At 37.4% G+C, this 18501-nt stretch overlaps 1 protein-coding gene across 5 annotated transcripts in view; it reads left to right on the top strand.

Moving 5' to 3' along the window:
• The window catches only part of MGAT5 (alpha-1,6-mannosylglycoprotein 6-beta-N-acetylglucosaminyltransferase), a 114990-nt gene that overhangs the window by 27267 nt on the left and 69222 nt on the right, over window positions 1–18501 (top strand). For all 5 annotated transcript variants that reach the window (XM_090143580.1, XM_090143577.1, XM_031590722.2 and 2 more), the window contains one exon: window positions 15231–15619. In XM_090143580.1, the coding sequence (XP_089999706.1) occupies window positions 15382–15619 (238 nt within the window). In that variant the 5' untranslated portion in view covers window positions 15231–15381. The remainder of the gene's footprint in view (window positions 1–15230; window positions 15620–18501) is intronic.

Genomic DNA, 18501 nt, shown 5'->3' with positions numbered 1-18501 from the left:
TATGGGCTGAAGAGGAGAAATGGTAAAAACTGTCAGGGACAGTACTTTGCATTAAACAAAGGATTTCTGTGGGATTCTTTAACCTCTATGATAAACTAAAATTCAAGCAAAGGACTTTTCTCCCCTCTTATACAGGCTATATTGTTTGTACTGTTTGATGTGTTCTGAGATCTAGAATTTAACTTTCTAGCCAGAAACGCGTTTACATGACTTGCAGCTTGACTTTGTCAAAAGTGATCAATGAAATTGGGACTGTTCACAATTTTGTTGGGGATTTGTTTTAGGTAGTCACACGTTTTCCAATAGCACTTCAGCATGAATACAGCTACAAACAGCTTTGTCACTAACAGATGGTAGGTGGTAGGATCAACCTGCTTATTGTTTAACCTAATCATTTCCACTCTTTTAGGTGACATTTCATTTCTTACTCATCACTCAAGCTGTCAGTTTTTAAGATTTGAAGTGTAATAGGGGGAGGTGACATACTGGTTAGTTAACTATTCCTACTTGTATCTCTCTTTTGTTTAAATATATGCAGTTTTGTATTGTGTCCCTTAATGTTGTATGTTCACTCACAACCTCTGAAGTACTCTGTCTTCAGTGATACTATTAGACATCTGAATTCTCCCTCCTGCGTTCACTGAAAACTTAAATCAGTTAAATGGACGATCTTGTTTCACTGGAATTAGTAACAAGCCGTATCTCCGTATAAATATTATGATTCCTTTTGTTTCTCTTAATTTTTTTTTCCACTGATACGTAGGATTACACAGTCTGTTGAAACCTAGGTGTTGCCACTCTTCTACATGGCCTCAATTAGCGCATTTGATTTGCTTTTCTTAAAAAATGTCACAACAGGTATTTAGTTAACTTATCTTCCCAAACCTGATCTTCTGCAATTCTTTCACCATGTTAAAATGGAACAGTTCAGTGGAGGAGGGAAAATAAGAAATGTATTTTTATGTAAAATAAGTTGAATTCAGTGGAGGCTTTTCATAGTTCTGGAATGTTTAGCTTAAACATGAATTATCATCAAGATTCTTGGGGTTCTTGCCCTCCCCATCTCCCCACTCTACTCCCCTTTTTACTTTTTAAAGGGGACAATTATCTGTTCTTGTTCTCTGCAGATGGGTTCCTTGGAGCTGGCTGTAGTGTGCAGAGTGTCTTGTTAGAGTTTTTGCTGACACTTCTCTAAGGCTTGCTGGTTTCCATTTTAAATCTGATGTTTATTCTCTTGCAGTGTTTGCAATGTCACTTCAGTTTGCTCATGAAATTTTTTAGGTGTTTGTCCTTCAGTCGCTGCTAATATTAGATCTTCATTATTTTTGGTTCCCACCTTTGTCCTTCAAACTCCTTTTTTTCCCTATTCCCAAAAAAGATTGAAATTTTAACTGAAGCAGGGAAAGGTATCTATGAGTTGATCTTTTCATTACTATGTAGTCTTAAATGCTTCTGTGCTTTTAAAGCACATTTCACTAAAAGTCCTGAAAGTTGTTTTTTTAAATGTCTGTGCACTTACAAGAAAATTACTTGTCTCATGTGCATGTTTTTCATAAATACACATAATGGTTTTTCTCCACAGAACTTTTTTCTTAACTGCTGAAAATGGTTCTGTTTGATTGTTGATAGTTGTCACAGGGGTGGCCAGCCTTCAATGGAAAATTGTGTTTTTTATAGAGTTTTATATCTAGTACATCATATTGCTCAAAAGCTAACTGATAAAATTTATCATTATAAGTTTGTTGGATTTTGTTTGTATAGCATCTGGTGCTATATGGGATTTTGTCTTTTGTTTTTGAAAGTACAGGAAAGTCATGTAATAATTCTCCCTGTCTTCTTCAAAGACTGAAAGGTCAGTTGAAGAAGGGGAAGATGCTTATCTACTAGGTTTCTTTCTTCATTGGCATGCAGTAAAATTGAATTTTCATCCTGTTTTAATTTAAAACCTCAAGCAATCAGGTCATGATGTGATGAAAGCACAGTGAAATTAGTAGTATGCAACAAACTCTTTGTTAGAGCCTAACAAGCCATTGGTTCTTAACTTCAGTGACCTCTGGATTGTAATCATCAATGACAACAAGCTACTGCAGTCAGTAGCTGCAGTCAGTGCAAGCTGCAAGTGTGCTGTGAGCATTAAGTTGATACACTGGAAAGCAGCTCTGGTTAAAGGCACTGATGTGTTTGGTGGGCTGTTTTCTTCTTCTGGAGATTGAAGTTCCAATGCGAAGGGGAAGAAACAAAGGCTGAGGTATTTAAATGATACTCAATAAAGAAAATCTAAAAAATCTGATACACACCAAAATCATTTTGTTCTCTAACGATATGTGCTTCTTGGTTTGTGGTTATATAAAAATGAAGAAAGGATGTTATGCAAATCAGTGCTTCTTAGTTTGACACTCACTACGCAGCCACCTGTTAAAACATAACGGTATGGATGAGTCCCAGTGCGAGATATGAAAGCTTTGCAGCTTCTGATGTTTTCTAACCTTCGGAAAGCAGATTTTGTTATCAAAGTAGAATTTGAGAGCCTGAAAAAGTAAATTGTATGAACTTTGTAAGTAGTACATAGGCTGGAAAATAGAGTTGTGCTTGAGCCAGAAGGAGACCAGCCAGGTGACTCTTGTAGAAAATTTCACTTCCTTTGTACTTTTGATCTACAAATGTGGACAAGGCTGGGTTTACAAACATTATTTCCATCTGTCTTTAGATTTAAAAGTATGAAAAAAAAGCTTCTTGATGTTCTTTGCAAGAACACTTGGCTTGTAGCCTAAACTCAGTATCAATAAACATACTTACTAATGCATTGTCAGACCAGTGAGAGGAGTTTGTTCTCAAAATACATGTGGAGTAACTACTGGAAGTTACTGAAGTCTACTAAGGATATTTAATTGTACCTCATTTGTCATTTGTGGTTAGATATGTGGAAGTGCAGTATTTCTTAGTATCTCTGTCTACATGAGTCAGTGCTCAAAACATTTTGAAGACAGCGGCTGTTTTGGTACATGTGAAAGTATTAAAGTTCTGCAAAATTTAAGTTTAAAGGAACTCTGAATTGGTGCTCGGTGACGTTCACCAATTTAAGTCATTAATGAGATGGTAGGTGTTGCCTCCAGCATAGTCATACTCCCTTAACACAGACCCATGATGTCTTGTGCAAAGGTAGCACTGTATCTTGTCTCTAATGACTGCAGAGAGCTGTAGAATTGATTATACATGAGAATGTATACACATGTAATGGAACACTTCTTTTTGTTGTGCTATGAGCAAAAACCTTATAGTGTGCACTGATACAAGTGTTTGGAAGATAACTTCCTTAGCTTAGAGATCTGACTGCATGAGATTCATTTTTTGTGAAGTTGATGTATCAGTAAGGCAGTAATACTGAGGAATAGTAACTGAGGGAGTTTCCAGTTATCTTGGTGAATTTATTGAAGAAATATCATGAAACGGGAAGTCTGATCACTGGCTGCAGGTTTCTCATAAATGAAAAACCCAACTTGTTCCTCACTCAGAGTGAAAGCTCTGCCACTTCTAAGAATATCAGGAAATGCCAAAAACTCCTTGACAAACAGTTTTCCTCTACTGATGTTTACAATCCAATTTTTATATGAGAATTTATTAGTTAAGTTTTGCTTGGCCATGAAAACTCATTTTTATCTGTTGACATGTCAATCATAATGTTGATTTAATAGTATTTACTGTTCTTTATCTGGTGGTTTTTTTTTTTCAGTCTTGCGTGACTTGCTGTGTTCTGCCATTCAGTTAGTTAAGCCCTTGTCTTTTCAGGATAATTTTCTAGCACCTTATTGTCTGTTCAACGTGTGTTTTGTTAACACTACCTTGGATTTGCATTGAATTTTTTTTTCTACCTCAAGTCTTCATTTGGTGCATTTGTTTTCTTTCTCACCTTTTTATTTCTTAACTAATTTAACTTTTCTGTCTTTTTGTTATTGTGATTATTTTCTCAGGTTTTCAAGCTTTCCCCCCCCTTTCTTACTGTTGTTTTCTCTACAACTTCCTTCCCATATCTGTTATTCCATAAGTGCATAAATTGCACTGTGGATGAATTACTGTTTTTTTCAAATTCTTACCCATAATTAAAGATCTCAGCTTTGTTTTTCCTATTGGATCATGTTATTTATCTTTAACCTGTTATACCTAAAATGTGAATACAAAATTGTGCCTCTTTCATTTTTCTGGTCTAATTTCCCAGTGAAACAAGTCATATAACTTTGTCCTTCGTAGGTTCAGAATGCAGTGGTTAATGGATAGCATGTGATCTGAGCAGCAACCCTTTTTGATATGATTACAGCTCATTCAAACTTAAGCTAAATTCTGGTTGGAATCATATCTAACTTAGTAAATCTGCAGCTCTGTGCCTTTCTATAACAAAAACACTTGTAAAGGAAGTGTAGCTTTTTGTATACCTATTTGGTCATTAAAATTTCCATTTTGTTACTTGAGAGGGTAACTGCAAGTAATTGAATTATGTTTGTGTTTCTGTTTTTCTGGTCGTTTCTGTGGTGAGTTGGGTAGTTCAGGGTAGTATGGGATGTTCCCAAACATTGCTTTGAATGTGAACTGCTCTTTGAAGTGAATTGTAACCTTGCTAATAACACTTCAACTTGTATTGCAGGGTATCTTGGAGATCACAAACTGGATTCCCTTTCAATTAAAACATTCCAGGAATGCAGGAAATGTTCTCAGGCTGTTGGCATTTAGTCATTAAGGTGGACTAGATACAATGCACAGCACTGTCCCCTGCTATTAATATGCACACCCTGCACATCCCTGAGCTGAAATGCCTGTAGTGTGAACATCAGGTCCTCAAAGCCTATCGTTTTGTTTTGCTCTTCTGTTGTGTTGCATGCTGACATAAACAGAGATTTTGAGACCTAAGGTGTGATTTTCTGTCTGGTAAAGGCAGGCTTCAGACTTCACTTCATGGTTCATTTAAGGATAACTTCAGCAAGGAAGTAGCTTGTGTAAGTTCTAGCTTCATCCTTCAAGAAGGGAAAGCAAATCCATGACAACTCTGAAATTAAAGCATTTGATGTTGTAAATAATTAAATTTGCCAAGATATTAACATTTACTTTGGAGCTGCTCTGCAGAAGGAGTAAAGGTTTGCTTTCAGCACTGAAAATGAAGCTGCTTTTGCTAACAAACCTTGAATGAGAGTATTGCCTTAACAAAATGTACTTTGCAAAAGAATGCATTTCCACAAATTTAGGTGATTTACAAAAGGCTTGGAGGCATTGAAGAAAGTGGATTTGAACCAACAGGCTTTCTTAAGCTTTCTTTGGTACAGGTAGACTAGAGCTATCGAGAGGACCTTGGGAGTGAGAGAGGCTGAAAAAAAGTGCACTGTTGTTAATGATAGGGTATAAGCAATGAGGAGAGCTTTTTGGGTTCTTCAGCCATCCTTCAGTACTAGCAAGTTATTGAACTGTTATGTTACGTTGAATATCAGCTCAGGACTTTTTCATATTATTACCTGGATTTGGGGGCAGTGCATGTGTCCTCTCCTCCTTGGAATTTGAGAGCAACGATATGGTATTACTGATTCACTTTCCTTATGCTGCTGCTTCTGGCTGTATTCTGCATTTCTAGCTTCTTTTTTTTTTTTTCTTCATTTAGTTTTGCAAGGGGCCACAGCTGAAGTAGAGCTATTCCTCAGTTTGCCAGTACAAGCTGTTCCACAGCTGTCAAGGGATGTTGGAAAAAGAGAGGCTGTTTTCCACCTACTCAAAATAGTTTATAAGTTTTGTGCCCTACAGTATACTAAGTACATCTCATACTTCTATAGAGGAAGCTTGTATACTTTATTAAATGTTGCAGAGAACTGAAAAGCTGACTGCCTTCCACCTGCATTCATCATGGTTATAAAATATTCCATGTAGCAAGTGAGAATGGTGACACGTTTATGTTGTGCTGCTGGCATTCATTTGAAAATACTGTGGCTGTGGCCATATCATTCATAGCAGATTGTGAGAATTGTCTGCAGGGAGGAATCGTTCTGTTTTAAAGGATTGTATCATTACTATCCATAACTGGCTGGTCAGCTGAGAACTGCATATGTAGTGAAGGTTTTGTCTGATGCTCCCTTTAGCATTTACTCAGTGATTTAATTCCCCTCAGGTGTTTTCTCCTCCAGAAGCACAGGATCAGCATTGCTTTCAAGCACTACTATTGCTCTAAAGGTCTTTCTCATGTGACTGCAGGTTTCTAATTGGGCTTCTTGAATGTGTAGAGAACTACATGTACATCCCTCTAAGCATTTTGGTAGTGGGAATGCTGTGTTAGTGGCACGGGGTTGTTACAGTTTAACAAAAATACCAGCTCTGTAGCTCTGGTGCTGCTGCTGATTCAGTAAAACTGTAGTAACTCATCAGCTAGAATGAGTTTGATTGCCCTTAGATGTAAAGCACTTTTTTTTTTTTTTTTTTGCAATGCTGTTGTTCTTATTTCTCTTTATAAGTAACAGTAGAAACTTTCATTTCAGTGAAAATGCTCAGCTATCATATGGACAGCTGTTAATTACCAACGTTTGTAAACAGGATTTATTCAGGAGGTATAAGATATATGTTCAAATGCTTTGCTGTCTTTCTTTCAAATTAGATATCAAACGAATTGCAATCTCACCCTTTCTGATAATAAAGAAAACATTCTAAATGTAGAAACTAGAGCAATGGAATAAAATAGCACTATTGTTTCAAAATGGGTGACTGTTGAAATTTTAGTTCCATTAAATACTCTGCTTTGGAGATGCAGCTTGTATTTTCAACCGTTTGTCTAGCCACCTAAATTGGATTGCATTCAAGAAGCTTGCCAAGAACAAATTTGTAGGAAGAAATGTTATCCTTTGACCCAGGTTCAACATGTTCTAAAGCAACTAGAAATAAATATTTCTTAAGATTATATTTAATGTTCAGCTTAGATAGTTTGGGTTATTTTCCTTCCTATTATACAGTATACTCTTACGTAATAACATATACTTACAAGTTTCTTTCTTTCTTTCTATTGTTACTCAACTCTCCTGTCTTTTGTTGTTGTGACTTTTATGGAAAACTTGGATGTAAAAAACCTGCAATCTATTGCAACCCAATTTATTGAGAATTTCATTTTTGTTTTGATTATCTGCCATTCCCAGCAAAGTCTAAGAAAGTCAAGTAAGTTGATTTTCTTACGTAGATGTACTTAAATACTTAAATGTCTTCTATTCTTCACAAACTTTTCCTGTAAGATGTAATGAGCGTTTTGAGCATGAACATGTTTGGATCTTTCCTTAAATCTTGTACTGTATTTTCAGCTATCTGCATTACATTTAGTATGTTGAAGACCATGTTGACAAGGGATGGTAGTTGGGCATCCACAGTGATGAGAGCTTTCTTGTTAAATACAAAGCACTTCTTGACTTTCCTCTGTGAACTGGACAGGGCTGCTGTTGAGAGCTGCTTGTTTTTCTCTTGGACAGACTGCAAGATGTGATGTAACAGGCTGAGTTGTGGTTAACAGCAGCGAGTGTGTCTGAAGTATCTGCTTCGTGCATGAAATGAGCTAACTGATTCAATTTTTATGTTATAAACATTTCTTCTCAGAGTGCTAAGTGATTTGGTCACTTGGATTGTAAGCTGAAGTTAATTCTATTTTTTCATTAAAACTATTTTCTGAATAAGTTCAAAGCAGTTTTCCTAAACTCTTGTTACAGTAGTTATAGTGTGTACTAAGGAGATGGGAGAGAATTCCCTGAAACCAGGTTGCACATGCAGGATTGCTGTAAAACAGTGAAAAGCTTTTTGTTCATAACAGGAAAAAAGTTGATCTAAAAAGTATGAAACTATGCTTCTTAGCAAGTGCCAGAGCTATGCCTTTGAGTGGTCAAATGCCAGATGTAAAATTGAGAATGACATAAGATGGTGTCATGTATTAGGCTTAGAGATGGATGTCACATTTGGGTAGATGTGAGGAGAGGAGGAGAAAAAGGTATGTACTTGTTTCCACATTAGAAAACTTATTATCCATGCTATCTATTTATAAATTTATTCAAATTAATGAAATATGTTAAGGTTTGTTTGTACAAAGGACTTTTGCATACAGGCATGAAAATCACTTGTGTACTTTTGGGGATCTCTTCTAAGTCTTAGGGTGACTGGGGCTTTCAGTCAATTTTTTTAAATTTCTTTCTTGCAAAATATAATGAAAAACAACTTTCCTAATCTCTTCATCACCATGCTGACATGCTGAAACATCCTTTTTCAGTGCAAAAAAGCAGCTTGTGGAATCCCTTAATGCAATGAGAAGAAATGTTAGTAATTTACCTTACAATTTGCCCATAAATAGCTGTAAAAATTCCAGTTTCTTTCGCTTGTTCAAAGTCAGGAATATTTCTGTGGCTTTAAAGTTGGAGGAAGTCTTCCTACTCCTAATCCTAAAATTAGTCCAGTTTTTTAATCTCTAAGCACTGTTATTAAAAGATCAAGATAGTTTGTGATTATGGCCTTAAATGCATTGTCTGGAGTGGTTTTAATCCATAAGGATTATATGAATCATAAGAACTTGGTAAGAATTTTTCCTTTTAGGTTTTCTTCTATCCTTTTTCCTTTTAATCCATATGAGTTAAAAACAATGAGCATACAAAATTCCTTGTCTTATTCTTTCTCCATATAAAATCTTCAGTTGTGAGCTTCTTTGATATTAATGTTGGAGAACTTTTGAGCTCTAGGTCTGCTGCCTGAGCAGTATTTTTTCACTGTCTTCTTTGTCAGCTGTATTTTGATGTAGTTGTTTTCATTCTACTTAGTCATCCACTCTATCCATGCTCAATTGTCTGATTGATATGCATCTTCACTTGAAACTTAGTGTACTCCCATCTGTTAAAAGTCCAGTAAAATGTTGAATTAAGCAGAACATGAAGGTTGGAGATTTTTCCAAACGTTTTATATTAAGTAGTTTAAGCTGTGTAAAACACCTGTAGAGTTTGTAAGTTCCGAAAGGGTTTTGGGTAGAAAAATGGAGAATGGTATTTAGCAGTGAGAGCTCAGTGTGAAAAAGTAAGGAATAACATTTGTGGCACTGCTTGATGGCTGTAGAGGGATCCTTTTGCACACTTTGAGGGGAAAAGCAGACTTTTCTTACATCCTGGGTGTAGTGCTGTGTATCCTTTCCTTGTCTCTTGGTTCTGGCTGACAAGGTGTTTGCAGGGAGGTTTGCCACTGTAATCACTTTGTGTAACTGTTAATTTTTTTTCTCTTCCCTTCCTGAAATATCAGGGTGAGCAAACAAAAGGGGGAAAAAATGCAATTTAACTTCTGTAGGACTAAACTGCAGAAAATTACGTGCTTGGTAGAAAATTGGAAACATCTTGGAGCGCTCTGTAAAATCACAGACCCACATGGGGAAATGCTTGTTGAGCTGCCACCCAAACTGTTTCTATGTGGAGAAATTTATTTTTGAAAGTGAAGGCGAGCTGTTTGCTGAAGATGAAAATTTACTTTTTTTATGGCATCTTATCAAAGGCTTCTTTTCTCTCCTTCCACTTTCATCCCACTGCCTCCTGCCAATTTCTACTACATGCACACATACAAAAGCAAACATGTCCCCCCAAGCCTAAAAAAACAAACCCAGTATTTATGCTTTTACTCTCCCTCAGTCCATCTGGTCTGCTTTCACTGTTGTGACCCAGTGTTGTTCTGCTTTTCTCACTTCATGGTATTGCATCCCAAGTTGCCACTTCAGAACGGTACGTGGTGCCATTTCAGCTGTAGGTGGGGGGGCTGAGAGAAAAGAAGCAGTGACATCTGTCAGCCAAAGGAAAAGAACTCGTTGGCAGAAACATTGCTGAAAATAAAGTTAAGCAGTAGAAGGAAGAACAGAACGAAGGCTCCGTAGTTCAGACAAGGAAATGTTTTTCTGCATTATTTTATATAGTAAGGAACGTCCGTTTCAGAATGTAGAGTTGCACAAATATTTATGCATGCTTTTGCTATTAGACAAGGCTGGTACAACTGCATGATTTTTTTTCAGCTGCTTCTCCTTCCTCAGTAGCTGGGCTTGGAAACTATCTTTGAGGTGTGTATGGAATGTGTTACAGGACTGATCACATCTAAGTGTTGAGAGCTTATGTTGAGACTGACAAAAATCTTTTGAGATGGATTAATACCTATGGGTCCTCATACACATACAATTGAATTAACAACTGAAATAAATTCTGATTAGCTGTTGAAATCAGGGGACTAAATCTGATCTGGCCACGTATTTCCTCACTTCAGAGTAACCACGTGTGGAAAGAGCTGGATTTACTGTCTGCCCCATGCTTTTTGCATTTAAGATGGTCAGTGACTAAAATGGCAGTGAAGCTGATTCTGAATCTTCAACATAGCAGTTAAGGGCACTGGCTTTTGATTAGATGTGTGTGTGGTTTATGCTATCAGAGGGTATTTCCTGAGTTTGCTTTGTTGACATGTCAGTACTGGAGTCAAAGCGTACGTGGTACGATCAAGTCAGAAGTTGTTCAAATGTAAGTGTTCTTATCGGAAACCTGGCTCGTTTTTTGTTCTCTCATGATTTTTTTTCTGGTCTTTTCCGATCGCAGCACATGACTGTTATGTGCAATAGGTAGTAGTATATTGCATTATTAATGCTTTATCTTGGAAGAAGGAAAGGTGAATTCAGCTTCCAACACCAGTAAAGAAACTTGCCATCTTGCACTAAGTAAAGCAGGGAAAAACGGGCAGACTTGGGTAATGGTTGTGCTGGCTGAGAAGGCAGACTGGCCAGCATGGCTGGAACATCTGCTGGAATGCTCCCTCAGGAACAGAAAGCCTCAGTACCAGGAAATCCATTAATTTGCATTCAGTTGGGGTATAATGCACATCTGTTTAGGCAATGGAGCTGAAGGAGGAGATGAGTTAACATTAGCCTGGAATTTTAGTGTATGTGTATGTTGGAGCCTGTTTTAAACTATTAAAGCCTAGCAATCCCCGTTGTACTCAGTTCTCCTAGGAAAGAGGTTTTAGAGGGTTGCCTGTCTCTTAAGATGTATTACATCTGCTTCTGCACAAAGCATGACTCCTGGCATGCCGTAGCAGAGGAGCATGAGGATGTGGCAAGTGTTTTCACTCACCACTATTTTCTGGCTATGGCTCTGGTGTGCTGGCAGAGCACTGGATTGGTGCTTGAATTGTCATTAACTTCTAGGTTAATGTATCTTCTATAAGAATGGAGGAAACTCGCATCTTGATGTTTGTCCTCTGTTAGCCTGTTAGGAGTTGTTCTACAGTATCAGATGGTTGCAAGCAGAAGTGCAGCATGGCCTCTTCAGCAAACAGTCTGGAAAACAGATCAATGTTTGCATTAGGATCCTAATGCGTGGGTTTTCTAAGAGAACCTCTTGGAGTTGGCTGTGATGCAGTAGCGAAATTTGTCAGTTAGGCGTGGTGGTGTGATGTTGGGGCTGAGTGCATGTTTGTGCATGCATGTGGGTAAGAGGAGAATTAGAAGTAAGGAAAATTAGAGATTGCTGTGAGTGATGGTTAAGAACACTGGGAAATTTGCTTTCTACAGATTTAAAAAGTTGAAGACAGAACTTCACTAGACTGATGCTTGCTAACAATACATTATCGCTATTATTTATCTCTTACTCTTTCCTCATCACTGTCACTGCATATTCAAAGCACTTAATTTGTAACAATCTCTATTTAAGTAAATGATGAGTGCACAGCACCGCAGAGGTGATGCTGTGTGTTGAGCACTGGGAGCTGCATCCTGTGATGGCGAGACCTTTGTATCTTTCTAGCCCTGGGCCCTGTGATGCTGCCAAGGAGTGGCTCTCAGGTGGCCATTTCAGCCTTGCAGTTGGTGGAAGGCCTGAGCTCTATTCCTCACAGCAGCAGTGCTGTTTTCACTGAGCCACTTGGTACAGAAACACTTATACACTGTTTACTAGTCATGCAATACGACTACGCTCATGTTTGAGCTCATAAGAAATTAATAATAAATAATGTTTATCTGCTGCTACTTTTATGCTACTGCTTTGGCTACAAACAATTAAGGTTTTTTAGCTGTGGAGATGTTGATGAACAGTGTGGAATTTCCCCTGGAATCTTAGCTGAGGAAAGAGCAGTTCCAGGCTTACCCTGACTTCATTCCTTACATGGCTGTAGATTGAACAGAGAGCTTTAATCTTTCTATAGGTACATACTACAGAGACTTTACTTAATCTCTTCTAGCTGTACTGTAGATGAACATCAAAATCTGTTCACATGAACATTAACAGTTTGTACTGTATTCTAAGCCTTCAAACAAACAAAACAAGCTCACCTGTAACACTAAGGCTTAGAATGCTGAGAAACGTGTGGTTTGCATCTCTGATACACGGGGTCACTTTGGTATTAGTTTCCTGATATCCTAAACAGTGTGAGGAGTTTTGGGTTATGATGATGTAGGAATGGTAATATTATTCTCTCTAACTGATGAATTGTCCAGCTGTCAAACAGTGGCTTATTAAATATAGACCAGGAAAAAAAAAGTGCTTTAATGAAACTAAAATACTAAAAATACTAAGATTATTGAAACTCTTATACCTATGTAGAATGGGTATAATGTTAGCCCTTTATTCCAAAGAAATGTGCTAACTATGGCTGTTATGGGCAGTGGCAGTTCTATGCTGAGTTATGTTTATTGCAATGGGTGGAACTCATCTGTTTAAAAGAGAAAATAAAGTGTGTCTGAAGCAAGGAAAAAATGTCTACCGATTCGGTTATGATGAGATTTTGAACAATTGGAATTGAATTTAAGGAAGAACAAAACAAAACTGATCTTTTAATAAAGTGTGGGGTTTTTTTGCCTTGTATATCTTTTCTATTTCACCTTGTCTTTCTCACTTGACTTTTAGTTTTGGTACATTAGGTGTTGTCAGAAAATCAGGATGAATCACCTTCCTACCACTTTCACTTAAAACTGAACAACTAGGACGTATCTGGAGAGGTGCTGGAATTGTTTCAAGAGTTATCTTAGAGTGAGACCACCTCTTTCCAAAGCTTTAAAAAGAAAAAGGAAAAAAGTCTGTTACACTTCAGAGGCACATACAGATATGTTTCCATAAGAGCTGATTTCTTTTTTCTTTTATGACTCAAAGTAGTGGGGGCCATTCTTCCCTGTGCCAGAGTATCTTGATTCTTTCTCATGGAAAAACTTCAATTTTTCCTGACTATCTTCTTATTTTTTTGATTGTATTTAAGATTCTTTTCCTGTTTGTTGATGAACGGAATAGAAAAGTTAAAAGCTTTATTTATGTAGAGAATGCTTATAAGATTAGACACGCGCCGGATAAAAAATGATACTTGCATTTTTTGAATTGCTGTTTTTAGTATTAACTGTGTTTTCTCCTAAACTAATTACAAAAATTTTGTTAGCACATGTCTGCTGGTAGGTTTACTTTCTTGTTCAGTGTCTTCATCTTCATGTAAAATTGATAAAGGGGGATAAGAAATACTGAGTGTTTTAACTTCAGGTCCTACTGCTATGGAGTACGCTGTCAGTTCTTTCATGAAACTCTCAACTCACTGAGGGAATTATGTTGGATGTTTCAGATTTCTTTTTGAAATTGCAATGTTGTTTTAATCATCCATCCTTTTTTTTTCCACATCAGATGTTGCAAGCAAAATAGTACAGCATTCAGTTTTTAGTAAAATGATAATATTCTACTTTGCAGTCAGCCCAAGAGTGTCCCTAGACTATAGTGAAGTGAACTGCAACGAGTGAAGTTTGTGTTGTCTTGGGAAATTGACTTACGTTTATGGAAAGCAGTTTCAATCTTTTGTAATGTTTTTCAGTGAAGTCTCAATTTTTCTTTGCCATTCTTCCTAAGCAACAGATGGCTACAGATTGTTCTTTTAGCAGCATAAATGCATTCTACAGTTACTTTCTGTTCTGCTTTTAGTTTTCTGCGTAATGCATTTATTTTGGCAATCAGTAGTAATCAGTAATGCTACGTGCACCCACAAGTTGTGTTGGAAGTTGAGTAGTCCAAAGGCATTTCTGTCCTACTGCAGAACTGTTGGTTGAACTGAAAGGGGAAGATCTAAAGGGAATTTTACCAGAGTACTGCCAGCAGGCATCTGTGTAATTATCCTATTAAAACAAAGTAACATCTGCATTATCTGTGCATGTGCAGAATGGAAGGGAACATTATATTTTCTAATCCTGTCTGGGAGCATTATGAAGTTAAAAGGATCACATTTTACCAAATCTGTGTTTTAACATGATAGGTTACACTTAATTACCTTTGAATTACCTTTCTTCTATTGTAGGGTTTTATGCTAAAGACCCTGCCTTCAGCCCTCATCACACAGCTTTTCTTGCCTTTGGATACTTTATGCCAGTTTTTATCTTCGAGTTTACAGTGAAAAGATGGTCCTACTGTCTCTCTCTTTTCAAGGCAGCTAGCCAACTCTTTTTCCTTAGTGTGGGAAAAGCACTGAGAATATTAATTTTAGATACAAAAGATGTGTTGTAGCATTCAGAAGTAATACGTGTTTTGAATTTAGCTGTAAAGTGCAGACTCACTGGATTACATTTTATGAATAAGGAGTAACGATGCATGGCAGAGGCCACACAAGAGCAAGAAGAGATTATTCCAGCCTTCTGACTACTTGCAGTGTAAGCCAGGAGAGTGTATTGGTTTAAATAATGTAGACTTCTTTTTGTGGGTTTTTTTTCCCTCACTCTTTACCCCTGAGGGAGTCTGATTTCCTGATCATCTATCTAGCCATATGCCATAGCTCTTGCCAGGATCTCCTAACAGTGTCATTGCCAGCTAAAATTACTCGTTTTTTGAGAACTGAATTACGTTAAGAATCGTCTTAAATTGCTGCATTGGCAACATCATGAAGTTTTGTGTACACACAGGAAAAATCAAAATACGTTGAAGCAACCTTGTCTTGAAATTTAGATTGGAAACAGCTTCAAGCATTGAACTTGATCCAGATATTGAGAGGTGTTCTACACCTGCTCGGGCACATCGCTTTTTCTTTGTTCTGTTTCCAGTGCTTTTCTTAGTTTGTGCTCTGAGTAACACAGTGCAATATTGATGCATACAAATCAAACAGTTGGAAAAAAGCACATTGTCTACATCTTTTAGTACTAGTTATGGCAAAGACTTACTGTAACTCATAAAAATTTCTAATGTTTTGCATTAACTTTTTGCTACTTTTCTTTCCTCTTGCAACAGGATGGAGCTGAAATACAGATATATGTTGACTAAGGAGTCGGAATAAGACTGAGTCCTGCTCTGTGATCTGCATATACTTGGACCATGAACTTGCTCTTTGGCTTCATGCTTTAGGAACCTTCATACTAACTGTGAGAAGCTGTTGGGAATCATGGCATTCTCTCCATGGAAGCTGTCCTCTCAGAAACTTGGCTTTTTTCTGGTGACTTTTGGCTTTATTTGGGGAATGATGCTTCTGCATTTCACTATTCAGCAGCAAACACAACACGAAAGCAGTTCAGTCCTGCGTGAACAAATTTTGGATCTCAGCAAAAGATATATCAAAGCATTAGCTGAAGAAAATAAAAATGTGGTTGATGGACCTTATGTTGGAACAGTGACAGCATACGGTAAGTGTGTGTTCTAGATTACATGATAATCTGATCAAGGGCTTTTCTAAGATGTCCAAACATTGTACTTCGTGACGCTGCTCAATTGACAGTACTTCATACTGCAGGTTTTCTGCACAGATGGAGAAGAACATTTTTTGCTTGTAAGTTATGAAATGGGACAAGATTTAAATTTTCAGTCACTTGGAAAAGAAATTATCTGCTTTTTTTCCCCTGCATCTGTCTAGTAGCCATATATGTTATGCCTCAAGTTAAGTGTTAGAACTTGATTTAAAAAAATGTGTGGCTTTGCTGTTAAGGAAAACCTTAGGAGACTTTTCAGTTGGCATGTCAGAGTTGGAAGAAATTCCTTGTACATGAATAACTTATTTTGCTGATGGAGACCTGCTCTGTTTATCTTCTTCTCTTTTCCATTGCACATTTATATCCAGTAGATTTCCCTAACATTTAAGCTCATGGATGTGTCCTAAGGTTAAATTTAAGCTTAAATATATCATATTTACCTCAGAGTAGAGAACATTCTTTTCATGAATTTCGGTGCTTTGTCTGGCAGTTTGTAGGACTTCCTGTCCTCCATTTCATACAAGATGGCACTTAAGTTTGTGTGTGTGTATGTATGAAGCAAGGCTTGTAAAAGTGAATGAAGCATTTTTAGAAAATAATATGAAAACAAAAATGTAATCTAATATTACATGAGGTGAGGTTTCTTTCTAATCTGGTAGAATCACATCATACACCTTTTTAGCTATTTTTAAGCTCACTTTCTTTCCTACTTACCCATGCACTTTTAGACTGTCTGGATAATTAAAAAATCAGTCATCTAGATTTGTTTGCTTTTAAAGTTGTCTTAATATTCTGCTATCAAAAATCAGGTTTTTTTGTAGGATTAGAAAATAATGATGGTTAGGATGCAGCAGATCAGATCTGCACTATTTTCTCTCGTTTTCTCTTCATACTCATTTCTCTTTGGTGAAATGAACATCTTATATTATTAATATATTAGTGAAAATATTGTACTGGATGTCTTCTCATTTCTGTTACCACTTCTTCCTCTGAAAAGAACAAAAGAATGGAGTTTATGAAAAGGTCCTTGCCTGTAAGGCTGAGAGTATCATCTGTAACACAGCTAACAATTACATTGCTTTGTTGATTAAATTTAACAGGGAGTCCCTATTCTTCAGCTCTTCAGTAACTTCTACTGATGTGTGTTTGCACTTTGAACTGTACTGGTATTGTAATTTTACAGAGCAGTGTAAGCTTAATAGAGTGGCTCTAGATAAATATTTGGATTGAAGCCTTCCAAGCAAGTAGAGGTCCTTTAAGGCTTTCACAAACTCGCAGTGTGTCTGAGATTGGCAGGGATCTCTGGGCCCATCTTCTCCAACCTCTGCCCCAGCACCTGGAGTGGGATGTCCAGGACTGCATCCAGGTGGCTTTTAAAGATCTCCAAGGAGGAGACTGCACAAACTATTTGGGCTACTCGTACCCACACAGTACAGAAGTGCTTTCTGATGCTTAGATGAAACCTTTTGTGTTCCAGTTTGTGCACATTGCCTCTTATCCTGGCCCTGGACGCCTCTGAAAATAGCTTTCTCTGTCCTCTTTGCAACCTCCCTCAGTTATTTGTACACTGTGATTTAGTCCCCCTGATCATCTGCTTCTTTAGGGTGAACAGTCCTCCCTGTTCTCTCAGAGATGCTCCTGTCCACTGATTACTTGCTGGTGCTCTGCACCGGCACATTCACCAGGAGTTCCAGGTCTCTGCTGTACTGGTCAGCACTCCATATGTGGCTTCACCAATGCTGAATAGAGGGAAAGGTGCACCGCTCTTGACCAGCTGGTGAATTGTTTGCATAGGCTTTAAAAACCCTCTATCTGCTATTTAACAATTATCAGTGTCCCATTATCTTGTAAGGATGATTGATGAAGAAAAAAATTAAAAACAAAAAAACTTCATCTTTCTCCTGAAGTTAAAGGGTAACTGCATGAATCTGTGCCCTGGCTAGGCTTGAGTGTACAGGATATCCTTTATCTGAATTCTCCCTGCAATTTTTGGCCTATGACTTTTATTTCCTGTTCTGAATCCTGCTGTGGAACAAGTTGAATTGCTGCCAAACAATGGTCAACTTCCCCAGGAGAAGTTAAAGGCATTTGAAGGTATGTGAAATAACTCTGTAAAATTTTTGTAAGTGAAAGCTAAATTTTGCATGGAAATTTTGAGGTCCATGTATAAAAAGAATGTTGAGTTTAAAGATGAGTTTAGACAAGTTTTTTCAAATTAAACTGTTTTTAAGGATGTAAAGTCATGTAAAAATGCAGTGGGAAAAGTGCTATGGTGAGTGGATGGCACTGGATTAAATAATACTGTATTAAATTGAGTAGAATAGCCAGTTAGTCACTCCTTGGCACACCAAATGATTTGTTGATAGCAAATTATCAGATTAGTTCTTTAGGAATAAACACATTACTGTCTCATGTTAATGGTAATGAAGCTGCTTCATTATTCTACGACAACTGCTCTTACAGAATCACAGAATGACTTGGGCTAGAAAGAAGGACCTCAAAGATCATCTGGGTTCAAGGCTGCCCATCCTTCCCCCCAGCCTCACGCAAGATTACCAACCAAAAGAGCCCTGGCTAGGTCTGAGTGTACTGGATATGCTCTTGATTTTTAGCCTTTTATTTCTTTTAATCTTATCCTCTGATTGCTATTAATGAGCACAGTCATGATTCCTGTTTTCAAGAGAAAGTACTAAGTTTGCTTGCTTTGGCCACTCTCACCCACTTGAAGGTTGTTCAGTCATTCATTAATTTGGATCGCACAGCTTCTTTGCTTTCCCTCTTTTCTTTCTACTTTATATTGGCCTGTCAGATCGATGGAT

The sequence above is a fragment of the Phasianus colchicus genome, chromosome 7, assembly GCF_987193195.1.
Source record: "Phasianus colchicus chromosome 7, bPhaCol1.hap1.1, whole genome shotgun sequence".
NCBI lineage: Eukaryota > Metazoa > Chordata > Aves > Galliformes > Phasianidae > Phasianus > Phasianus colchicus.
This window is presented reverse-complemented; position numbering and strand designations above follow the sequence as displayed.